This window comes from Microplitis mediator, chromosome 8 (genome assembly GCF_029852145.1).
Source record: "Microplitis mediator isolate UGA2020A chromosome 8, iyMicMedi2.1, whole genome shotgun sequence".
NCBI lineage: Eukaryota > Metazoa > Arthropoda > Insecta > Hymenoptera > Braconidae > Microplitis > Microplitis mediator.
In genome coordinates, this window is record NC_079976.1 from 17,243,074 (window position 1) to 17,270,639 (window position 27,566).

General features: G+C 33.1%; 2 protein-coding genes across 2 annotated transcripts; both read left to right on the forward strand.

Moving 5' to 3' along the window:
- Positions 1-5,462: 5,462 nt before the first annotated feature.
- Positions 5,463-6,710, forward strand: LOC130673841 (uncharacterized). The gene has a single exon (XM_057479052.1). It carries the CDS (start codon positions 5,463-5,465, stop codon positions 6,708-6,710), a length of 1,248 nt encoding a protein of 415 aa, XP_057335035.1.
- A 4,274-nt stretch (positions 6,711-10,984) lies between these two features.
- On the forward strand, positions 10,985-11,392 carry LOC130673842 (uncharacterized). Its single transcript, XM_057479053.1, has one exon. It carries the CDS (start codon positions 10,985-10,987, stop codon positions 11,390-11,392), a length of 408 nt encoding a protein of 135 aa, XP_057335036.1.
- Positions 11,393-27,566: the final 16,174 nt, after the last annotated feature.

Sequence of the window (27,566 nt, forward strand, 5' to 3'; positions counted from 1 at the left end):
TATAATTTTCTCCACTAGATATACATCTGGATATTTGACTTTGCTGAGTTCTTCTGCATAAAATCCACCTTCAATTGGCTTATCCTGATAGTCTACGAGCTTATACGTTGTTTGATTTGTTTTCTGCACAGTCTTAATTGTAAAAATTTCAGTCGTCCAGTTGGGTGTGTAACCTTTCTCAAACACATGTTTGTACTTGCTGATTCGAACTTTGTCTCCGACTTTGAATTTATTTTTTCGCGCTTGTTGCTGAGCTTGAAGAGGTTTGTATATTTTTTCCAGCAGTTCTTTTTCATTAGCAGCAGTTACATCAGCAGGTTTCATTTTAATTGTCCGATGTTTGGTATTATTGTAAGTATCCAATAAGTCTTCTAATATATCAATCCATTTATAGGTACCACGTGCAGAGAATTCACGCCACATTTTATTTTTAAGTGTCCTGTTAAATCGTTCACATATGGATGCCTTCAAGTTGCTGAATGTCGAGTACATGTTGATGTTTTTACGTTGCATAAGTTCTTGAAATTCTTTATTATAAAATTCTTTGCCTTGGTCAACGTGCAGATTTTTTGGAACACGTCCCAGTTGAAATATAGATTTCATTGCACTAGTGACATCACTGCCACTTTTACTTTTAATCGGTACAGCCCAAGCATACTTTGAAAAAATATCTATGACAGTTAGCAGATATTTGTTTCCTTTGTTTACTGTTGCATAAGGAATCATTTCAACTAAGTCAGCTTGCCAAGTTTCATCAAGTGCTCGTATGTCAACATGACGACGTTGATAATTCCTGCGTGCTTGTCTGTGCAGCTCATACGCTATTACTGATTTCTTGTCCTCCTCCTCCATTGTTGACAAAAATTCTAGCTTCCAATTCTTTTATTCGTTGTGTATTTCTACTGATTAAGTCTTTTTGTGACTTCATACGTTTTATTTTAACTTTTAGTTCTTGATTTTCTTTTTTTAATAGCGTTACAGCTGAGTCGAGTGTTACCACTTGAGAGTGTAAATGCGAAATGATCTCTGACTGATCATTCCTCATACTATCATACATTAGAGACAACTCGCGATGTACAAGATCACGTGTAAATTTTACAGTTGCTGCATCGCTATCTTCTGCAGGTTTGCCAACATGACACAGTCTCTTTTTCTCAACATCGTACTGCCCATCAACAGTTACTTGAAATCCTCGTCCAGGTGGTCCAGGTGGTCCACTGATTACAGCACCAGTTGGTAGTGAACGTCCAAATATATCGATACTCATTTTTTGTTCTTTTCACTTCAACAGTTAGCAAGTAAATGACATAAATTTGACACAGCAGATGCTAATAAATAATCCCCGCTTCTCGTAGCTCTTCGATAATTGATATGATTTCATTAGTGTGACTTGGATTTCCAGCTGCTTGAGATGCCATGAGTAAACGCAGGCGGTCAACTAGTTCATTTGGATCATCCCAGTAGACATAATCCATACGTGATTTTTTCTTTTTCGCAATCATAAAATCAGGTAATCCTTTACCTTTTGATAAGTTTGCATTTTTAGCGAGAAAATCGGCAATATAATTATTATACTTGATTGTCGAGTCTTCATAAAAACTACCATCTCGTTTATAATTTTTTCTATGAGTATTTGTCATTTTAATAATTTCGAGATATTTATTTTTATCATTCTGCGTGACTTTTGAATCATCTGGCGATTTTTTAAATAATAATTCCAATAAACCAGGAGTCACAGAGTAATTTTTATTTTTTATATTGATTTCATTATCATTATCATCAAAAGTTATTTCAGAATCACCAATATAAAAATCATTATAACGTCGACGTACACCATATCTCACATCTATATCTTTACTTTTTTTATATACTTTAGCTAAATAAGATTTTATTTCACCACTTATTGGCTTAGCGGGGGTACTCGATGCAGCAGGAGATATTTGTGTTTCTTCCAGAGTTCCGCTTCTATCTTCAGAGATGATACTGTTATATTTACTTGCATCCTCAAATTCTGTATCATTATTCACCGTTGAATTATCATCTTTAAATTCTTCTTTGACTTCTTGCTTGACTTTATGTTTAGATGATTCGACTAGACTCTGCAGAGGTGTAACAATAGGCTTAAACATTTCACCCATTGCCTTTTCAGCTGTGTCTTTACCCAACTTGAGCATTCTGTGCTTCCGTCGGATAGCATCACTAGCCTGAGATATCTGATGTAAGACATCTCTCTGCTTTGAAAGCTCCTCGGTCTTCATGTTGATGGGTTAAAGTTCACTTAACCTCTGATGACTATTTATCAAGTACAACTTAATTTATACTAATAAAACAGTCAAATCCTTTTCTATATCTGCCACTATTTAGTTCACTGTCTTTGTCAATCACGACAAAACCATATTTACCATCGACATCATTCCAGCATGCTGAACACAAGTCTTTGAATAAATTGTATGACATGTCAGTATTTACATGATCATCATACACATGCTTCAAGTTCATTTCATCTTGTCGAAAGAGAACTATAAAATTTGCATTGTCACGTATCAAATGCTTAGGAATACGTGTATAAGTCTGACAGAGATAAAAACTGTCAACATCTTTATGTCGACCCATACAAAAGTATGCTCTGATATGATCTTGTTTTTCACAAGCGACATCATCAAATATCATCAATGAGTTTGGTTTTGCATCTTCCGGTTTCAGTACTTCTTCGTGCTCGTTGAATGTAAAAAATTCAATACCTTCTATTGGTTTAAGTAGTGATTCTAAAAATTTATATTTCGGTTGGTTCAGAGATTTTGAGTAGAGATAAATATTATCAAATCTCAAGCCATTGGGGTGTATGATGAGTGACAGCAGAGCATTTGTTTTTCCACAATTTGATGGACCACAAAATATAGCGCGTACACTGTTTGGTAATAAAGCACCATGTCTTTTAATTTTTTTCACTCTGGTACCTTGAACAATCTGATCGAAATTTATTACTGGTAACTTGGCAGCTTGACTTTTAAACTCCATGTTGTTAGTTTGCGATCACAACAACAACTCACTCAGCAAGCTATAAGTATCAGGTTTTATATCATTTTAAGTCAGTCATGATGCTACTACTATGGAGAGCACATGTGTAAAGACCAGTGGTAGAGGTTTTATAAATAGTCTAATTAATAAGCTACCAGTTGAACTACACATACCTGGATACCAGTACTGTGGACCAGGCACCAAGCTAGCTAAGAGATTAGCTCGTGGAGATTCTGGAATTAATCCACTGGACGCTGCGTGTAAAGAACACGATATCGCATACTAATATAATCGTGAAAATTTGCCTGCACGTCACGAGGCTGATCAAATACTTGCTGAGAAGGCGTGGCAACGTTATCAAGCAAAAGACGCTGGTATTGGTGAAAAAGCAGCTGCGTGGAGTGTAAATAAAATCATGAAGATGAAAAAAAGATTCGGAATGGGGTTGAAGAAGAGAACAGCTGGCAAGAAAAAGCCTAGTAAGAGAAAGCCTACTAAGAAAAAGACTGGCAAGAGAAAGACTAGCAAGAAAAAGACTAGTGTAAAGAAACAAGTAGCACTAAGACAAGTTGTCACAGCCGCCAAAAATTCCATGACTCCTGGAGGTGATCCAATTAAAACGGCGTTGAAAGGAGCTCGTCAGGCTGTGAAAAAATCTGGTGGGAAAAAAAATATTCGGCTGCCACGAATTCTACGAGTTCCATCCAAAGTTGGTGGTGTACTACCATTTTTAATACCACTTTTTGCTGGCCTGAGTGCAACAGGAGCTTTGGCTGGGGGTGCTGCTGGTATAGCGAAAGCTGTAAATGATGCAAGTGCTGCTAAAAATCGATTGGAAGAGAGCAAACGTCATAATTTGAAAATGGAGCAAATATCCATGGGTAAAGGTTTATACTTGAGACCTTACAGACGTGGTATGGGTTTATATTTGAGACCATATCCAGTAGGTCGAGGATGCAAGTCAAAAAACAAGTAGAGCTACCACATTGACCACTTACAAACATCGACATACTGAACTACGCTAAAGCTCTAAAAATTCCAAACTTTCGTGGTGTTTTTATGAGAAATGATTTACCTAAAACTGGTCCGAGAAAAAACGAATCAGCTATTATAAATCTTGATGATAAATTTGGACCTGGTACTCATTGGGTTGCATACAAGAAAAATAATGATAAAGTTATTTATTTTGACAGTTTTGGTAATTTACAACCACCGCAAGATCTTATGGAGTATCTCGATGTTGGTAGCGTGAAATATAATCACAGAAGATATCAGGATTTTGATACAATTATATGCGGACACTTATGTCTCAAATTTCTCACTGGACAACTATAAATTGAAGTGACTTTGTGTAGAGCACATCAGTCATGGCTGAGTCATTCACATTAACGTTAACGGGATCTACATCCGTGTTGGAGGCCAACTACTTCCCTCCAATTGAATTATCACCAAATAAAAATTATGTCCTGGGACTTGTAGAGTTATTAACATTTAATTCAATACCCAATATTGATGTGGGTGCTAATAAATTCTATGTCTCTTATCCTGTGAATAAAAATAATGATGATGATGATAATAGCATCAATGAGAAAAAGAAAATAGTCAAGAAAAAAAGAGCTAAAAGAAATGCGGCAATAATTACAAAGTATGATGACAATATCTCAGTGCCGGAAAATAATAATATAAATGACTCAGTGAGTGAAAATGATATAGAAGCTGAAAAATATGAAACTGTTGAAGAAAAAGTCTTGACAATACCAACAGGAAGTTACGAAATCACTGACATTGAAAAATACATTCAAAAGAAATTACGAAGACTCAGCATCAGCATCAGAGCTAATAACAATGAATTGAGAAGTGAAATTAAATGTGATCAATTTGTAAATTTTACACCCCAAGATTCTATTGGTCAGCTATTGGGATTTACAAATCAGAAGCTTGCACCACATAAAACTCACTCATCAGATTTACCAGTAAAGATATTAAAACTCAATGCTCTGAGAGTTGAGTGCAACATCACATCAGGTGCTTACATAAATGAACGCAAAGTTCACACTATTCATGAATTTTTCCCGAGTGTACCACCTGGATATAAGATTGTTGAATTGCCATCACACATCATTTATCTACCGATCGCCATACAAGCAATACATAATCTCAGACTGAGAATTGTAGATCAAGACGGAAAACTGGCTAATTTCAGAGGTGAGACGATAACGATAAGACTACATATAAAGTCTATAAAATAATGGGTATCGTGTATGAGACAAAAAGTGGTGCTGGCTATAAAAAGATAGCAGCATGGTCGAGCAACATCAGTCGCCGAGTACCTCACAAGGTGTTAACACATCAGAACGCTCAGTTTCTACAGAGCCTAGGACTAAAATTACGAGGAAAATTAAGAAAATAAAAATTTATTTTTGTTGTTTGACGTGTACACGACCATGGCGGCGGCGGCGGCGGAAATCTTAAATATTCAACGACAAATAATTTTTGATGAGTCAATAGCGCACTATGAAGCGCATGCTCATCTACCGTATGCTTCATCAACATTCAACAACAGCGATGAAATAAGAATTGCAGTTCAACATCAAGATTTGTGTCTACTTCCGAGTAAAAGTACATTACATGTATACGGGAAAGTCACCAAGTCTGATGGAACAGCTGTAAGTGCAACTACTCACATGGTCAACATGACAGTTTGTCATATGTTTGAAGAAATACGCTACGAACTCAATGGTGTTGAGATTGATCGTAGCAAAAATGTTGGCATCACAAGTCTCATGAAAGGATACACATCACTGAGTCCTGCTCAACAAAATACACTAGAAAATTCGGGCTGGATTATGGATGAAGCTGTCAACAAATTACACAATGATAATGGCTACTTTGATGTATCTATACCACTGAGTCTTTTGCTTGGATTTGCTGAAGATTACCATAAAGTTGTCATCAATGCAAAGCATGAATTAATTTTAATAAGATCAAATTCCGATTTGAATGCCTACGTTGTGGCCACACCTGCTGCTAGAGCTCATGCTGAAGCTGTTAAAATTATGCTGCAAAAAATCGAGTGGATTGTACCATATGTGACTATGGCTGATAAACAAAAGATTGAAGCTTTGAATTATATCACAAGTGATCCAGCTATCTCAATCAGTTTCCGTGCTTGGGAGCTGTACGAGTATCCTCTATTGCCAAATACTTCGAAGCACATTTGGGCAGTAAAAACTTCTACGCAGCTCGAGAAACCACGTTTTGTGATACTTGGATTTCAAACAGCAAGAAAAAATGACGCTACTAAAAATGCCAGCGTATTTGATCATTGCAACATCAGAGATATAAAATTATTTTTAAACTCTCAGAGCTATCCATATGGGAATTTAAACCTCAACATTGCAAATAATCAATATGCTCTGTTGTATGACATGTATATAAATTTCCAAATTTCCTACTACAACAAAGAACCTGAACCACTGCTGACAAAGAAGAAATTTTTAGAACAAGCACCGCTGTACGTTATCGATTGCTCAAAACAAAACGAATCAATAAAATCTGGACCCGTGGACATTCGCCTGGAATTTGAATCTGCAAATCAATTTCTTGCGCAGACATCAGCTTATTGCCTCATTATACATGATCGCATAGTCGAGTATAATCCTATAAGCAGCATCGTACGAAAACTAATATGAAGACTGTACAATTTAATCCAACGCCAACCATACATTACTTGTATGTCTGGAGATTTGCACACGAACAAGCAAGAAAAAGCAAATGGGAACAAGCAGCAAGAGATCGAAAACGATTTAAACAAAGAATTCATAAATTAAATATAATTATTGAACCTGTATTAATTAAAAAACTTACATTTATAAATGAATAAACTTTTTTTATATTGATATATAGTGTTTTTTATTACTTATAACCTAAAATATACATTTAAGTCTTACATAACCTTAAATACATAATAAACTATAGATATTTTTCTGAACCTAAAATATACATTTTAGTCTTACATGAACTATAGTCTTTTTTTCTTAACCTAAAACTATACATTTTAGTCGTACATAACCTCAAATACATAATAAACTATAGTATTTTTTCTTAACCTAAAAAAATTACATTCTAGCCGTACATAACCTCAAATACATAATAAATTATAGATATTTTTCTTAACCTAAAAATACACTACAGTTAGAGCAATCTTTTCTAAATGGATACGCGAAGCTATCAGGAATATCATCGTTGAATATATAATGATCCCGACACCTTTGATAGCCAATCAATTCTTCATTATTTTTTAATTTTTCTGGTAGTTTGTGCCAAGCGAAATCGATTTGCTGAGCTGCATTTTCAAGGATAAATGTGTCATCAAGACATGCGATATCTCGATCATCCATACACAGTAAATTCCTCAATTGATTGAAGATCTGAACCGACTTCTCGTAGGTTGGTTGAATTCCATAAAAATGCCAGAACCATCTTTTGAACTCTTGGACATTTTGAAATGCGCATGAAGTATCCAATTTCTTCAAGTGATAGGCATAATATGGACACTGATATTTCAACCAATCATTCTTGAAATATAGTGAGAAAAATTTCATTTTTTCTAAATCAATAATCGGTACGGCGGTGTCAATTAGATCTTCAAGCCATCTCTTCTTATGTTCACCTTGTACGTAAAAGCAACGGGTATGTTTGACCATAATTTCAAGAATTTCTCGCAATAATTCATATGGTAGCAAACCAGCTATCCATGATATTGAATGATGATGTCCACAGTGATCAACACTTTTCTGCATTACAGCAACATCGACTTGATCCAACGGTGTTTCAAACAACCAATGTTCACATCGCGCAAGTCCATATGTACAAACTTCATCACAAATATCAGTAGCGCACAGTTCTTTTACTACAAATTTTCCATCAGGCATCTCAAAACCCACGAAATCAATGATTAGTTCCATGATGATGATGATGATGATGATGATGATGATGATTGTTAGCGTGAAACAATAACTTGGTTAGCATGAACGTAGTTTTATGGCAAGCCTGTTCGTATTCGTGATGATCTTTGAAGCTTAACAATAATCTCTTCCAATGCTTCACTTGTATATCAATTTCTTTTTTTTGTTCAGCCAATTTTTTTAATTTTTCTCGTTCTTCGTTATCACGATCAAAGTCACTAACGTTGTCGTCAACCATTACATCCTCGAATTCGATCTGCGCATCATGCATGCATACATCCGTACATACATGGGGTCTGGAAAAGAAGTTTAATTAATTAGTTATTATAATTAAACGACTATAAAGCAGGTTATTAAAAAAATCATTACTACATACCTTGACGAACGACTCATCGTGATTATTTCTTTGCTATACGCTTTTCCAGTTTCACCAACTTTTCCGTAGTTTTTATTAATCTTCTGGATAAAATCCTCCTATCGTGACAGCTTACACACGATGGTTCTAATCGAACACTGTGAATAATGTCTGTGTTTTTTGCGAACGCGATTATATCATCAATAAATTTACCGATAGACTCGGGAGGCACGTCACCAAAAAACCCTTCAATAAGATCTTCAAAACTTTCAGCAAACGGGTAATTATTGCGAAGAAAAATCTTTTCACTTTCACTTAATTCAGCCATAAATATAAAATAACGGGGAGCGATATGTTCACTTCAACTCTTCTCAGCGTAGACTGACTGAATGCGAGCTCTTGAGCTCAGCGCACAAACCTGTATCCCCCACTTAAACTTTGAAACAAGTTCAGACTTGTCGAATGACGTCACAAACAAAGGAAAACAAGTCCAGACCTGTTAGATGACGCAATCTTTAGAAAAAAGAGTAGGGGGAACTAAACCACTAGATGGCGTGCTCTTCGCATGCTTCTCGCATGTACCCATACATACCCCAGTTTCAATATATAAAACCGGATGGAGATGTAGATGGACCTCGTGATGACGCTCAAGGCTGATAGACTGGAAATCATCAGCCTTGAGCGCCATCACGAAGTCTCTTTTGTTTCAAAATTTCCCACTCAAAAGAGACTGTATGCGACATCTAGTCCAAACAAGAGCTCGATTCAACCGGGAAAATCGATATGAGCTCGAAATGGTGACCATTAGCTCAAAAAGTCCCTTAAAAATGAGCTCAAAAGCAAATTGCAGCCGGTAAGAGGTTTTACCGACTACCAAAACAAGCTGATCGACTGCCAATATCCAAGCACGGTCGGTAAAACAGACCTACCGACTGCCGATAACAATCCCGATTGCAGGCAGGTTACCCTCGGTCGGTAAAACAGACCTACCGGCTGCCGGTAGGTTACCCTCGGTCGGTAACTTAGCACGGACTAGAACCCACAATCTGTTTTATCGGGGGGTGAACTCCCCCAGCTCAACTACTAATAAATCTGATTCAATATCAAAATATTTAAAGATGTTGTATTCAAAACATCATTCGTTAGATATGCAAACTGGTGTGCGAAGATTAAAGGGTAATCTAATGATTGAGAACTCGGAAATTTTGATGAAGATTCAATTCATATAGGTGATCGGAGCTATTCAACAACACCAGGATTAATAGAATTGTTATTCAAAAAATCTCCGAACAGTTCTATGATAACTGCAAATGATTCTGAAAATTATGGCCTTATTATCAAAAATACTAATGCACATCGAAAAAATTATAATGCTGAAAATAGTATTCGGGAAAATGACAGTATCAAATACAGACAGTATATAGAAAAATATGTCGAGTCACCAAATAAAAGGGGAAAGGATTACCCAAGTACAAAATAGCACCTCGAGCAGTACTAAAGATAGACTATGTCTATTGGGATGATCCCAATGAAATTGTTGATCGACTGAGATTATTGATGGCATCACAAGCAGCCGGAAATACTAACCATTCCAATGAAATCATTTCCATTATTGAAGAACTTCGTGAAGCAGGAATTATTTACTAATAGGCATGCAACAATCAATACTACTCATTTGTAATTTAACTTTCGAGCTATGAGTATCGATATTTTTGGGCAGCAGTCTGAAACTAAGTCATCTAAAACTGGCCGTCGTGGACCACCAGGTCCAGGATTTAAAATTACAGACGATGGTCAGTTTGATATTGACAACAAACGGTTGTGTAATATTGCAGACCCCGAAAACTTTAGCGATGCGATTCCTCTGAGAAGTGCACAAAACATTATTCAACATGAAGTTCAATCATTAAATGAAGGAAGCTTGCTGATGCGACAAGATATTGATATAATTATCCATGGTTTAGAAGCGAAATTTGATAATTACAGAAAAAATCAACGAATAGAGAACGAAAACACAATTGACGTCATTTCAAAGCTTGAAACGAAAGTGAAAGCATTAGAAAAAAAACTTAGTGATCTTACAGAACAAAATTTCGACTTTTTAAAACGTCTCAAAGCACAGAAAAAGCTAATTACTCTCAATTCAGCACAACTCACAAATGCAGTCAACAATAAAAGAAGCAGTGGCTCATAAGCTGCATGCTCAAGCACGGAGAAATTATCCTCGACGTCATGTTGATATCCGTGGAATTGATGAAACTTGGCAAGCGGATTTGGTTCATATGACAGCATATGCTTCATCCAACAAACAACACAAATTCATATTGACAATTATTGATAACTTTTCAAAGTTTGCATGGGCAGTACCCCTCAAGACTAAAAATGCTCAAGATGTTACAAGTGCCATGAAATTCGTTCTGAATGAAGGTCGAATTCCTAAGAATTTGCATGTGGATCAGGGAAAAGAATTTTACAATAGTAATTTACCTATAGCAATCTCAGAGCATCCATTTACGAACGTTCCTGTAGAACATTGAAAAATAAAATGTGGGTAAAATTTACTGTTCGTGGTACTTACAAATGGATAGATATTTTAGACGATTTAGTGGCTACTTATAATGATACGAAACATCGAACAATCAAAATGAAGCCAAAAGATGTCACTGCTGCCAACGCCAAGGAATTAGTCGCAAACGTATATCGCCCTCTGAACGCGAAAAAATTAACTAAAAAGAAAAAGTTTAAAGTTGGAGATAAAGTTCGCATCACCAAATACAAACATGCTTTTGAGAAGGGATACACTCCCAATTGGACAACTGAAATTTTCACGATTAAGGAGGTTAAGAATACCAATCCAACGACGTATAAACTCATCGATTACCAGGATCAACCAATTAAAGGTGGCTTTTACGAAGAAGAACTTAGTAAAGTTAAATATCCTGATGTTTATCTTGTTGAAAAAATCATTCGTACACGTGGCAATAAGCTGTATGTTAAATGGTTAGGATTCGATAGTACACACAATAGTTGGATAAATAAAACAGATTTGTAATAATTGTAAAAAAAAATATTTTTATTAATAAAAAATTAATAAAAGAAAAAGATGTTTTTTTTAACACATATTATATACAATATTTACATTCCTCACACACACTATATACAATATTTACAATAATCACTCACACATGCACCTGCTTACACATACAATTTAAAAATAGGTTATTTACAATTATTTACATAACCCCAAGGTACGGTGTCTGTTTGTCCTTGGATAACACAACGCTTATCGTCCTCCCAAGACAGAGCAAGCTTATTTTGTGTGATAGTACACACTTTATGTTTTTTACTCTGAATCAAGCGTTGCTCTCTACTTACATTTTTATGACGCATTAAACAATCCACAAAGTCATCAAACGTGATTGTTTTGAGTGTGTAGCTTTTCACACCTTTGGCCCGTTTCGTATCATTTTCACCTTGTGTTTTGAAGGCATAGAGCTTGGCACGCAGACCAGCAAAGTCAGTCATGATTTTACCATTATTTTCGTCGTTCATTCTACCCAGAACTTTCTTATTGGCCTGAGGTATGTTATAAGCATTGACCTCAGGACAATCTGAGGTATCGAAGCGATCAATATCACGTTTGATGACTTCATAGATGTTTGGAACAGTGAAGTGATAAATTAGACTGTCGGTGTCAGTGTAGAGAAGCTTTTCTTGATCCAGAGTAAAATTGGTTTTGATGTAATTGTAATGAAAGTCATATACAATAATTTTAGATAAATCGAGAATAGAATAACCAAGGTATATGGGCTTATTGAACAGAATCTTGACACGACTTATTTCAATAAGCACCATGTCTTCACGAAAGACAGTGCAGCTGTGAAAGTTTGGTTTTGCAATTCAAGATCTTGCACCCCCTCGTCCATCCCACTTTCTCACCAATCTGACATCTGTATGGTTTCGATCATTCTCCATGGTCTTGCCGAATACAGCATTGTTCATTAGTTTGTAGAAGTTTTTCTCAAATTCATTTGCAGATTTTTTACGGTACTCTGTATTCAAATCTATATATGGCTTCAACCATGGAGATTGATCGAATTCCAAGACTCTGTGTACTTGTTTTACACTCATACCCAATTCGATGCACTGTTTTAAGTTGCAATAATGAATAACATACTTTTCTTTATCATACAATGTTGTAGCTAGTTTAGTTCATGTGCCTTTTGGTAGGAAAAAGTGTTCAGGACAAAGGGGCAAGTCTTTGTGTTGTTCGTGTAGATGTTTCGGATACTCGAGATCCACTTCCAAGATGTAACCCTTAGGACTGTCATCAGGATTATTGAGGATAAAATCTAATGAGGCATCAACCCATTTAAATGAGCCAGTTGGTAAGCACTGACTCATTGCGGCCCCATATAAATTATTTACATCAAAGTACATAATGTAGGAATTTTCTCGCGCGGGATTGTATTTATTACCCATAAATGGGTTGTTAGCACAGGCATATCGATTGGAACATTGTGCCACTCCGCCTCTAATACCTTTTTCGAAAAATAATAGCATTGAAGGATCTGACAATAAGTCTAAAGAAACATCAGTGTACTTTAACATTGCGTCAAATGTAAGTCCAGGCGCAGTGTAGTAGTGTAAGGGGTCTAAATTGTATGTTTGTTTACAACTCTTTCGAAAGTTTTGAAAAATATCAGCTAAAAGCAGTACGTCCGTTTTTAAATACAGGTCTTAATTCCAAATGTATTCCACACTCTTTCCGCGTGTTTGTAATCGTCATCAGAAACATCGGAGTTCGTTAATTGAGAGAGAAAATGTTTTTTTACAGGTAATTTAGTATAATTTAATTTGTCCCAACTGTCAACATACTCATACGGAAAAATTCCTTTCCGTGTGACTAATTCAAATTGTTGGGGATCAGCAATACTGTTGCGAGTAATAACTTTGTCAGCATCATTGAGATAAGATGCCAACTTTTTAATACTACTCGCCATAAATCTATATGAATCAATAAACCGTAAACTGATGATTGTTTCATCAACTTTTTTAGTAAAAGCGATATATTTTTCTTTATTAATAGACAATAATTGAACTGAACCGGGAAAACATTTAGCTACTGATTCGATAAGGAAATGTGAATCATACCCGGAAAGATTGTGGAATACAATTGGAATGTTATGAGACTGTTGATAAATAATGTTACAATTCATATGAGCAGGCCCACGATATTTGCCTATAAAATGACAATGGTCTCGACACTTGTCAGTATCAGCAAAATATTTATTGCAAATGTGACATTTATTTGATATATTATATTCGAAATTTTCCTGTTCTGTGAGTGGATACATTTTCACAGGTAATTTAATCAAATTATGAACTGAAATAGCTAATGCTTTTAACCTGGACATAAACCAATCGATACATTTATCACTACGGTTACACTCATATCTAGACAGGGTATCATTGTGAGCACAATGTACGTAAAAAGCTACACTATGGGGTATGTGTTCTTCAGACTCATCGGCTTTTGGTATTAACATGCATTCGATATCGGCATAGACAACGAATGGCACATCTTCCTGATATTTAAAATTTTTAAATTTCAATTTATCATTAACCGGAAGCTCCATCCTAACTTTATTGATTTGAATACAATCCCGACGATGTTTTTCATTTATGATTTCATCTTGGAAGTAGCATAAGCATCGATCACAAAAGTACTTTTTTCCATTATGTTTCAATATTTGTTTACTAACCAATCGTGAAAGATCTTTAATAAACGTAAAGTGAAACGTACGTTCAACGCTGGCTATTCTATTCTCGATATTATCATCTATGTCTGCGTCTTCTGACTGAACTTCTAACATAAGAAGGTGAATTGTGGAATCACCTAGATTTTCTTTGCTAAAATAAAGTGGTACTATCACACTAGGCCCTTGTTCACACAATTCATCATCAGATTCTAGATGTTCAGACTCTATACCGTAGACATTTATCGATAGATTATTTAGTTTTTCAAATTTAGGTATATCTTTAAGTTGCATAGAAAATTTAATACCATCGTAATTCAGTACTCTACTGATATGTGGATATGATCTTACTCTACTCACATTCCGACCATCTTGAGCAGGATGAAGTGCAGCAATTACAGACCACAGGAAACAGTAGTTATCTTCATTCATATTATTGATCACAGCTTTCCTCTTTTTAATGTCCTCAGGCAAATCAGTGTAGGTTGATCAATTTCCATCATGGAGCAGAACATATTTATTGATATTCAAAGCAAGGTTGCCGATTTCGAGGAGTGACCATCCTGAATCTCGATGTTTAAAATCTTCAACCTTGGCATGCAGGCGATCGCTGACAAATTCATTAAACCACACACTGATGTCTGTAGATGCCAGGATCACTTCATTTTTTGTATTAAATGTTTTTGTTGCAATTGTTTCTTGATCGGCAGTCGATTTAATATATTTGCAGGTAAGGATGACATTTGCTTTGATGTTACCATCTGATTGTATTGCAGTTTCTAATTTATCAACAATCAGATCACGTGCGTCTTGCAGGACTGCACGCAAATCATGATGAAGCAAGTTAACAACCATACCTGTGCGTATTCGGTTGGCGAAAGCACTTTCAATATCTTTCCATATGACGCGGTTATTGTTGACCTCAACTCGCTCAATATTATTATTGATATTACCACCATTACCGCGTCCAGCGATGCCATTTTGTTGTCTCTGAGTTGCTCGTAATGTGACCCAAGTTGCGTGATATAAAACTGAATTTGCATTCGTTCATGCACATTCAAATCTGGGGATCTTGCTAGCTGAGTCAAGGCGTCAATGGGTTCTGCTGCAATATCACACCACTCTACAATTAATTGATTTTGAACTGCAGGTGGTGACAGGAAAAGCTCATTGTAAGCATTTTCCATCGCTTGATGAATTTCGTTGTAAACTTCCGTTTCCATCTTGATGTTTACTAATAAAAATAATTAACCATTAATGATAAAGAAAAGTTATTAGGAAAAAATAATAAAAATGTATATTTACCTTTTAAAATATTCTCAACAGTGTGAAAATTACTTCACAGTTTTTATGAAGAATTCACAGTGTGGAAAAATTATTGATATTAAGAAAATAATTAACTATAAAAAATATTAATGATAATAAAAGTTATTGATAATAATTTGTATTTAAAACAGTTTGTGAAAGATAGTTTGCCGTTTAGAAAATTCACAGCACGTAGATTATGTTTACTGGATGTCAATTCAGAGACTAATGATCACTGCTCTACAACGATCCTTTATTTATATGAGCCGCGCGACTGTGGTGGCGCTACTATACAATCCCTTAAAGATGATGAAATAGTGACCGTTATTGCATCAGCCACACAGCATTTCTCGGAATGATGATGTATTTTTAACGGTTTTCCAGAGGACGCCACAAGTTTCTTCTCCCCTTTTTCTGATGCAATCCTGAGACTCATTACGTCATAACCGAGTTTCAACTTGATTGGAACAAGTTCAAGCATGTTTAGAATGGGGTTTTAAGCAGCTGAAAACAGGTTTCAACTTGTTCGAAACACGTTTTTACTTGTTTCAGAATGGTGTTTTAACGAGTTGAAACTGGTTTCAACTCGTTTTAAAAAGTTTTAACTTGTTAAGAATGATATTTCTATAGAAAATTCAATAAATTATTGTACACAAATATTTTCAAAGATAATTGTAGGTGATTTTACAATAATTTAAAAAAAAATTAATCCATATAATTTCAATTAAAATATTTTTTCTTAACTAAAATAATAGATTAATTGCATTCCGTGCGATAAATATTCATTTTTTCTATAGTGAATAATTGTAGTCGAGAAATTTCTACAAAATAAGTCATTACATTAGTTTCTAAGAATAGAAATAGATGGTAGCATACTTATTTTTCAAATAAACAACGCAATAGATGACATCATATTCTGAGAAGACGCCAACACATACTATAGATAACCACGCCTATTCCAAGAAGACGCTAACGGTATTGTAGATGGCAGCACTTATATTTTTTTGTGGAAAAAAATACAACGCAATAGATGACGTCATATTCCGAGAAGACGCCAACACATACCATAGATAACATGATAAGAATGTGAAATTGTAAAAACATATATAATGATAAATTTATAAATTATTGCTCAGTCTTGCATCATACTTCGACCACCACGGAGTTGAAAATGGCTTTGATATTGGATATTTGAGGATTTATGACTGACAATAATTTTATTGTCAAAGAATTGTCAACAATTAGTATTCATGATAATAATTTGGTGGATGCTACATGTTTGCTTTTTAAACTACCATTTGATCAAGAAGATGTAACTGATTCGGAAAAACATCGGAATGATTGGCTAACTGATGATCATCATGGATTAACATGGAATTCTGGAATAATACCGTATGAGAATTTAAGAGATATACTTACTATTATTTTACGAAATACAACCTACATTTATGTCAAAGGAGCTATAAAAAAAAATTGGTTGGGTTCAGTACTTGATGATAAAAAACCAATCATCGATCTAGAGGAGTTGCAATGTCCATCATTAAAAAATTTCATTGGGAATTATTTGTGTCCATATGAAAAATTTCATAACTCTGAAAATTATTATTCCTGTACTTACAATAATGTAAGATGTTTAAAAAAATGGTTTCTTGAAAATTGTTCTACTACATCAATAGCCAGATCAATATCACTATACTATCAGTTATATCAAAATATGAATGATATGACATCAGAAGACATTGCTGATTTACCTGCTGAATTTATCATTAAACATGTACCAGATCAGATAAATCAAAGGCCCTAGGGGTATAAGCATGGTTAATTTGCCCCCGAAAGGTATCGGCTTGATACTGCGGGGATTTTTAGGTACTAATAAGATATTAAGATCCTGAGAGTTTCAGCTTTTGAAACCAATCGGTCTTCGAGAAAAAGCCAAATATGTAAAAATCAGATAGAATGAATATTCTCAGATACTATTTTATCGATTGACTTATACTCGGGATATGTTTTGGGGGTCGATAGTAGCTCCTCGGAAAAAAATTGGGAGCTTGATCGGTCGACAACAACCTCGAAAAAAATGACTTTTTAGTTTTAATTTCGACTTTTCACGATGTTACGGTTCTGGTACAATTATGAAATAATTTTTTTTGGATTCCTCATCCAATTTCCTATAGACTTAAGTGCTTTTGAAATTTCTAAAAAAGGTACGCCATATAGAAAAAAAAATAAAACCCACTTTTTAAGCGAATCTTTACTTTATTTACATGTTTAAAGTGTGAATCATTATTTTTCTAGTTTGTATATGTTCTTGAATGTTATTTGCAAAAATAATCTCTTCATCAGCAGTTAAATTTTGTCATATCATATAATATCAACTAAAATATTATAAATATTATACACATATAAAACAGGAAATAGATTTTAGTTTGTAAATTATAAATACGTAACAACAAATGAAAGATATACTTGAGGAAAAAAATGTATAATCATATTTTATCAGTCTTCATCACTATCCTCTTCAATCACAGGTGAAATACTGTCTCTATCAAATAATTTGCTAAGTATTTCAGCAGGCCTTGAAATCTTTGTTAAATATCTCCCGTGTGATAAATAGTAAACAACAGCAGCAACATGAGAGCAACATCCAATTGTTCTCAGACTATTTGCACACTCACAACTATGCCTCAATATACTTTTTGGACCAATAGCATTTTTTTATACTCAATAAAACATCTATAAACCTTTCTATTAATGTGTCTAGATTGAACTTGAATTTTGAGTATATTTGACTGTTCTTTCACATATTGAATAGTGAGATTACCTGTTTCATCAAGCATTTCTGCTAAATAGGGAACAGCCTGTTTCAATTGATAGGAACCAGTCAAAAAATACGCAGATCATTTTCTGTCATTTCTGGAAAGTCTTCAAGAGTTTCAGATGAAATTGTTTGAAACGGCAATTTTTTTCGCTGCCAGCCATTTTTTTGAACGTCTTCAGCTAACATATTTACTACATTATTTTGCGATTTCATTGTTTCGATGACTTCATCCAAAAACTCTGAGTCGGAAGTAAGGCGCTTACTATACATATTGAAACAGGCTGTTTCCTAGTTAGCAGAAATGCTTGATGAAACAGGTAATCTCACTATTCAATATGTGTTGAAATTATATGATAAGACAAAATTTAACTGCTGATGCAGAGATTATTTTTGCAAATAACATTAGAGAACATATACAAACTAGAAAAATAATGATTCACACTTTAAACATGTAAATAAAGTAAATATTTGCTTAAAAAGTGGTTTTTATTTTTTTTTTCTATATTGCGTAACTTTTTTAAAAATTTTAAAAGCACTTAAGTCTATAGGAAATTGGATGAGGAATCCAAAAAAAATTATTTCATAATTGTACCAGAACCGTAACATCGTGAAAAGTCGAAATTAAAACTAAAAAGTCATTTTTTTCAAGGTTGTTGTCGACCGATCAAGCTCCCAATTTTTTTCCGAGGAGCTACTATCGACCCCTAAAACATATCCCGAGTGTAAGTCAATCGATAAAATAGTCTCTGAGAATATTCATTTTATCTGATTTTTACATATTTGGCTTTTTCTCGAAGACCGATTGGTTCCAAAAGCTGAAACTCTCAGGATCTTAATATCTTATTAGTACCTAAAAATCCCCGCAGTATCAAGCCGATACCTTTCGGGGGCAAATTCACCATGCTTATACCCCTACAAATAAAAATACTAAAAATTGTCGTCGCTGTCGACGCCATTATTTTTCAGATTCACTTGATTTTGGAGAATTTGATTGTATAATTCCATACACAAAAGATTGTTATTTTTGTAAGAATAAAACAAAGATGTTAAGTTTTTTTTTATCAATCTGGTGAATTAATAAAAATATCTTTAGAATTAATAAATTACGTTTGATAATTAAATAATTCCTATACTTAAATTAATTATTATTTATTATATTACGTATATTTTACAGAAATATTTATAGTCATAAGATATAAAAATAATTTTAGAAGAGTTTAATAGAATGATTCACAATTTAATTAAATTATAAAATTCAAATTCAAACTCTCATACTAACTATTCCCGCCTAAAAACCTCCTGTTGATATTGCAAGTTTACCAGTCGGTATAGCAAGTACATATTGGAATACATAGATGTCGCTACTTTCGGCTTTTAGTTGTATGAGTTTATATGTTGGGGGGACTCTGAGCATCTTTTTCATCCCCAACCACTATCGCGTCGTAAAACATTTTTTAATAAACGTAAGCATTTTTTAAAATAATTAATATAATAAATTTTTATCAATTAAAAAAATGGTGTGAATTAATTATTATTTTTATTGTGAATAATGAAAAAGAATGCGAGTTTCTTGTGCATGTTTATTTTTTGTGTATTTTATATTTTTTTTGTGTGCATGTGTATTTTTTGTGTACGTGAATGTTTTAATATGCTAATTTTTTTGTGCATGTGTATGTTTGTGCATGTGAATTTTTTTAATATTAATTTTTGTACGCATGTGCATGCTTGTGCATGTGAGATTTTTTATGTGCATGTACATGTTTGTGCATATGTATGTTTGTGTATGTGAATTTTTATATGTTAATTTTTGTGTGCATGTGCATGTTTGTGTGCATGTATATGTTTGTGTATGTGAATTTTTGTGTGCATGTGTATGTTTGTGTGCTAAAAATAAAGATTTTTGTAAATATTTTTTTCGTTTTCCTTTTTTTCCTTTCAATAATATATTTTTTGGTTTTTTTTTTGGTTTCTTTTGACTGGTTTTTTGTATGCTTGTCATCTTTTTGATCTAAAAAAAATAAAATGGACGGTCTCGACTTCGTGATCCCAGCACGCTGGTTAAGACACATAAGTGTGAACAATGTATATGATATATAGAAATCCCAATTCGAGGCAGTCGTTTTCGGGGGTGAGTGTTTGCAACGGCACATTTTTATTGTTCGCAATATTGCGACTGAATTGATAATGCTGCCGTTGCATCAATACTGGTACTTCCGGATACCTGAAGTACCAGATGATCTTGTCATTCGCAACGAATATGTTGTGAATCCTACTTTGAACTACCTGCTTTCAAAGTTCCCTAACGATCTCATTATAGAATTTCCAAATTTGAGATTGTTATTTAATATTCCTTGTGATCATGAACAGATCCCTCCTCCGGAAATAATCGATCTGGTCGATGATTAAAACAGGTAATTTATTGTTATCCTTAATTCAAATTATTAAAATGTTAATAATTATATGTTATTTTATCACTAGCTTATCATTCACACACAATCTGGTATCCCGGGCTTCAGTCATCACACTCATCCATTCTTGAATGCCATTCCAATATTAATAACCCTCACATAAAATTAATAACCCGCACATAAAATCAATCAATTAATAACCTATACATACATCCATACATACATAACCCATACCTCGGTTAACTGCTCATGCTTATACTTGTTTTTTAATGGTTTTTGATATTTAATTTTTTGTAATTTTCCCGATTTATTGTTTTTATATTCAATTATTTGTGATTTTCCCGATTTTTATTACCAATTTATGTAATTTTTATCTTTTGTATAATTTTTTATCATGTTTTTCTAATAATATTGTATTGTTTTGGTCTCTAAGTTACTATAAAAATACTATTAATATTACATATTATCAAGTTATTTATAATATTATAAATATAATATATAAATAAATATTTTAAAAAATATTTAGCAAAAAAAATCTGTTGTAAATAATTTATTATTCAAACCTATCTTTTAATCTATCCTCTAAATTTATTTTTAAGTCAATCTTTCTAATAAATTGATTAGTTAATTTAGTCTATTTTTATAACTATAAACCTAACATAACCTTTTAAATAATATATAAATTTAGGCTATACTTACAAGCTATAAAACCTAACATAATCTCTTAATTGTAACATAAATTTAGCCTATACTTACAAACTATAAAACCCAACATAACCTCGTAATTATTATGTAAATTCAGCTTATACTTACAAACTATAACACCTAACATAACCTCTTAATTAATATATAAATTAAGTCTATACTTATAAACTATAAATATAACTTTTTTAATTATAATCATTATTATGTTAATTTATTAGCCTATATTTATAAACTATGAATCTTCATATAACCTCTTAATTAGTTTCTGATTGAAAAAATATGAAAAATTAATAATCAAATTGGGAAGGTTATCACAAATAATATTAGTTGGTATGAGAGAGAATATTTTTATTGTATATTCAGAGTTCCACACATAAAAATTCGAATTTGTTGGATTTACCACCCAGATACATCAAAAAAAGTTGCCTCTTCATGGCTAGTATACACAGTTTTTTAAGCTCTTCAGGTTTGGCTTCATAAAACTTCGCCGTTCGTGGTGGTAAGAAAACGTTAAAATCCTCACGGATTCTTGCAATAATGCGAGGACCATATTTCGTATAGATCATCTTGAGTTCCGAAACTTTGAATTTTTCGTTAACCGGAAGATCTGCGAATCTGTGTGTTAATAGAAAATCCTCCAACCGGTTAATCAAATTTATTTCAGTGAGATCCATTGTTCTGTAATTAAATTTATTAATTAATAATAATTGTAATTAGTTAATCATTGATAAAGACAATCTTTGAGGTTATACATATCTTATACTTGTTGAATATGATTTATTTTTCAGGTTATACACTGAATTATGATATCTAGGTTATGATTCTTTTTAGCTTAATCACGTAGATTTGACCTATATGATTTTTTTCTAGAGTCTGTTAAGCTCTGGGGAAAAGAGCTCGTTTATATGTGCTCATCCCCTCCACCATCGATTTGCCCTGATAATAAATTAGATACTTCGACTTATATGCTAATATATACTGTCATGCATATCTTTCAATATATACATGCTTATATGCGAGCAATATATATTATATTATACTGCACAGAAAAAAAAAATCTTGAGTCAAGAAAATTTTTCTTCAACCAAGAAATTTTTCAGCGAGTGGAATGAAAACCAGAAATTTCTTAAACGAAGTGAAATAATTTCTTAAATTTTAAATCTTAAATTAAGAAAAAAAATTCTTATGCCAATACATATTTCATACTCGTTCCAATAATAGAATTACTTATTTTAAAAACTTGCATTTCTTATTATAATAAACATTTTTCTTAACCTAAGTATGTTACTTACTCATACCAAGAAATAAAAATATTTACTTCAAGAAAGTTATACACTTAATTAAAGAACTATGATGTTTTGAAACAATAAACGATACGAACTCGAACTAAAAATAAAGGAAGTTGGTTTAAAAAATTTAAACTCTTGGTTTGATTGAAGTGTCCTTTCTCTGACCAATCACACGAAAAATCTCAAACTAAGATTACTAGAGTCTCAAGCCATAAAGTTTTCTCTTGGATTCTCACTCATAGATGCTCCCTCCTTCGCATCCTAAGGAATGAATACTCCCCACTCTCTCTTTCTCACACTAGCGTAGCAAATGGATTTTGAGTCCACCTTTTTATTTTAAATAAATTAAAAATTAAATAACTAAATTATATTATTATAATAAATTAATTAAATAATATTGAATAATTCCTCAATTTTTTTTGTAATTTAATTTGTTTTTTTTTTTTTTAAACTTTTTTATTTTCATGTCGAAATTCATTTATGAACGATTCATACGATCCGTTCAGTATTTTGGTAAAATGTCAAAACTAACATTTTTCTAAATTATTGGCATAACATTTGTAATATTAATTCTGTGTTTAGGATCTAAAAATGTGACTGACCATAAGCCAGTATGTCTCAGTATATGTGGGCAAAGTAAACGTACTCTGGCAAAGGCTGGGATGGCTTAATTGATAAAGCTCTCGGGTGGCGCCGAATCGATCTCGGTTCGATTCCTGGGTTAAGCGATAATTGTTTTTTCTCAATTTGTTTTAAATGTTTAACTTATTGCGAAACTGCCCTATCCCTTATAAATGCTTCTGATGCAGTATTTATTTGCTTCACAGTATTGTTTATATTATAAACAACAAAAAAAAATTGTTCAATAAAAAAATGAAAAAAAAAAAAAAATTTTTTTAGCTCGATAAATTTATTTGCTTAATTAAAAAAATTAATTTCTTGCTTGAAAAATTTTTTTTTGTTTGCGACAAAAAAAACATTTCTTGGCCCAAGAAAGTTTTTTCTTGGTTTGAAAAATTTTTTTTCTTAGTACAAAACTTTCTTTTTTTAGCTCAAGACACTGTTTCTTGACTCGATAAGGTAATAGTCTTTAGACGAGAAAAAAATTTCTCGAGTCAAGAACAAACTTTCTTGGCCCGAGAAAAATAATGCTTTAAACCAAGAACAAACTTTCTTGGGCCAAGAAAGTTTGTTCTTGGTTTAAAACATTATTTTTCATGGCTCAAAAACTTTTTCGTTTCAGCTCAAGACATTTTTTCTTGACTTGAAAACGTAACAATTTTCAGCCAAAAATAAAATTTGTTGAATAAAAAAAAAAAACTTCTCGAACCAAAAAAAAAATTTTTGGGACCAAGAAAGTTTTTTCTTGGTTTAAAGAAACTATGTGTCAGACTAAGAAAGTTATGTCTTCCGCGAAGGAAATAATTTCTTGATCCAAATGATTTTTTTACTTCAATAAAGTAAGAAATTTCGCTTGGTTCAAGAAAAAAATTTCGAAGACATATTATTTCTTGGTTCAAGATTTCCTTTTTTTCTGTGTGTTAATAATATAATTTGAATTATAAAATCATAATATATATAAACCTATAAATTGACACTATATAATGACATATGTTTTTTTATATAATCTAATATAATATGGAGTTTTTATAATTATAATATATGCCAAAATATAAAATAATATAATTTTTTTTTAATTTTAATTGATTTCTAGTATATAGCCATAGTAACGGCCTTTTACACTTTTTGCCTTTATATCGCTACTGCTTTACTTCTCTTTCTGGCTTCATTGTGCGGCTGTGGCCCGACTTGTGCTTATACTGTACTGCATCATTACGGTGATGCCTTACAACCTCCCTCGTGCAATGGGGGCGCAGTGGCGTAGGAAAACCACAGAGAAAACCTAGCCAGTACAGTTTCGGTTTGGGTGAAGCTCCAGTGATCGATTAAATTCCTATTTTACCGATCACTGGATCTTCATCCCGCGCCTAACGATCAGAGACCTTCGTTCGAACCCGACGTGTGGCTAAACGGTCACCTAGCTAAGTAATGACCATGCTCGATGCTACTTAAGGTAATTTGGTTGCCGCACTCCGAAGTCAAAACAATGTCAAAATTCTTTTTTTTCTTTGACTTCAATCATTCAATAAAGTTCATAATAATTTAAGATAATTAGTAACTATATTTTATAAGCTATAATTAATATGTATAAAAAAATAATAATTATTATTTTTTAAATTACATAAATTGTTTTGACTGCAACTAGACAGTACCAACAGTTGTTATTTCATGAAAGTTGGTACTTCTGTTTACACTAGTTTCTTTGACAGTTCAATGTGTATCACGTGTATGTGTAGTAAATATAACCTCATAATCCCGGTAAATTTTTGACAGTTCATAATAATACGATAAATGTAACAGAAACACACAATTTAATAATGAAAAAAATTGTTAGATAAATAATTGAATTGGTGATAGTATGGCACCGATCCGCAAAAACGGAAAATTTACAAAAAAATCACATTTTATTAAATTGCAAAAAGGTTGTGATAATTTATTGAACTGCAATAAACATCAAAGAGACAGTGCTTTAAGTGGAAAAAAGTGTTTGATTGAAGGAAGTCGTCTAATTGACATTTAATTTTTTTCTAAGCAAATGGTATGTACAAAATGCACTAACCGCCTTTCTTTAGATTTCATTGAAGAAGAAGTCAAATTTGGGTTGGCGTCAACTTTTAAAATAAGATGTGATAAATGTTCAGCTGTAAATAATGTTCGTACTTCTAAAAGAGTGTATGGAAAAAAAGAAGTTAAAGCTTTATACGATGTTAATTGTCGTGCTGCACTTGGTAATTATGTTCACAATTTTATTTTCTGTCATAGAGATTTTATTCTGTTGATTTTATTTTTTATTTTAGCTTGCATTGACTCTGGATTTGGCCATGATCCGTTAATCCGATTTTTTGAAAATATGAATATTCCACCTCCAAATCCAAAAACTTTGAAACTTGCTGAGAATGAGATGGGATCATCATTTATTGTAGTAGCTACTGATTCTTTCAATGAAGCAATTCAAGAGGAAAAACAATTTACGGTTGCAGCTTTATCATCTTTAGAGTACAGTATAAATAAAGATTCAGTTATAAGCATTGAATTTATTTAAAAAGTTTTACATGAAACTGTATAAATCATCTTCAAAATATTTGTTGTAAAATAAAAGAATGTCATTAATTGATAAGTAAGGAAAAAATGATTTATTCTTTAATATTACTAAATACTTTTTTGAGTGTTGTATTGTAATAACATTCAAAAAAGTATTTAGTAATATTGAAGAATCAAATATTTTTTACATATTTATCAATTAATCACATTCTTTTGTTTTACAATAAATGTATTGATGATGATTTATACGGTTTTATGTAAAATGTTTTATATACAGTTGTATATAGGTAAGGTTTTTGTTTTACTTCCACTAATTACAGAAATGCTAATTATAGGCATGCTTAATATGACAGCAACTAAAGCATTATTAAAATATTTTCTTACATCTGCATCGAACATGAAATTATTTTATTCGAATTAAAATTTGTCAGTAGAATTTCTTTTTCTTTCATTCTAAAACTTAAAATTTTTTATTGTCTATTTTTTATGGTCATCTTTGTGAGAATTTGAAATTCTTAATTTCTTTTATTTTAACTTTATCATTGATTTCATCTTTTGGAATGATTTTTTGCATGTTATAAAATAGTTCAAAGAAACATCCTTATGTACCTCCCGATCCCGAAGAAAAAACATATATTTCGATTTCCTATGACTTTGGTTGGAGGAAAGTTGGATATGATAGCAAAACAGGTCGAGGTTCAGTGATTGGCGTATATTCAAAAAAAATTCTAGCTGCAGATGCATTCACTACAGGTTGCGCTATGTGTGCACGTGGACATGATTCATCTGACCATGAATGTTGTAAAAACTGGTCAGGAAGTTCAAAGGCTATGGAAGCTGCTATGGGCGTTAAATTGATGCTAGAAAATAATTTATTTGGAGAAGCTGGTGTTAAAGTTGGCACGTTTATTGGCGATGATGATGCTTGCACTTATTCAGCCGTTCAAAGACAAGCATCACATCGAATTTTAAAATTATCATGTAACTAAAGTTGCGACCGGTCAATTGAACGCCAATATATATAGATATACATAATAAGAGATACAGTAAAAAAAGACTAAAAACTTGTGAGTGACCTTTATCCTCATAAAAAAACATAATAATGGTGTAGAGAAGCCCTAGGTATTCGTATCCCCTCAATTCTACAACCTCTGAGAGTCGGAACCCATGGATTTTCCAGCTAGAAAGTTTTGAAACAGTGTGAAAATTTCGGAGTACACTTTACCCCGCTGGAAAAAATTCAAGCATGTCTGAAGTGACCTCAATTACATTTGTTCACCGTTTCGTCCACCTCCGAGTGTCGGAACCCATGGATTTTCCGGTTGGAAAGTTTTGAAACGGCGAAAAAAATTCCGAGTACACTTTACCCCACTGGAAAAAATTCGAGTAAGTCAGGAGTGACCTCAATTTCATATGTTCACCGTTTCGTCCGCGTCCGAGTGTCGGAACCCATGGATTTTCCAGCTGGAAAATTTTGAAACAGTGTGAAAATTTCGGAGTACACTTCACCCCGCTGGAAAAACTTCAAGCATGTCTGAAGTGACCTCAATTACATTTGTTCACCGTTTCGTCCACCTCCGAGTGTCGGAACCCCTGAATTTTCCAGCTGGAAAATTTTGAAACGGCGAAAAAAATTCAGAGTACACTTTGCCCCGCTGGAAAAAATGCAAGCATGTCTGAAGTGACCTCAATTTTATATGTTCACCGTTTCGTCCGCCTCCGAGTGTCGGAACCCATAGATTTTCGAGCTGGAAAATTTTGAAACAGTGTGAAAATTTCT

Bases quoted from the DNA above. Each gene is read 5' to 3' on its own strand.
- LOC130673841 (XM_057479052.1), top strand. From the start codon at position 5,463: ATGGCGGCGGCGGCGGCGGAAATCTTAAATATTCAACGACAAATAATT.
- LOC130673842 (XM_057479053.1), top strand. From the start codon at position 10,985: ATGAAGCCAAAAGATGTCACTGCTGCCAACGCCAAGGAATTAGTCGCA.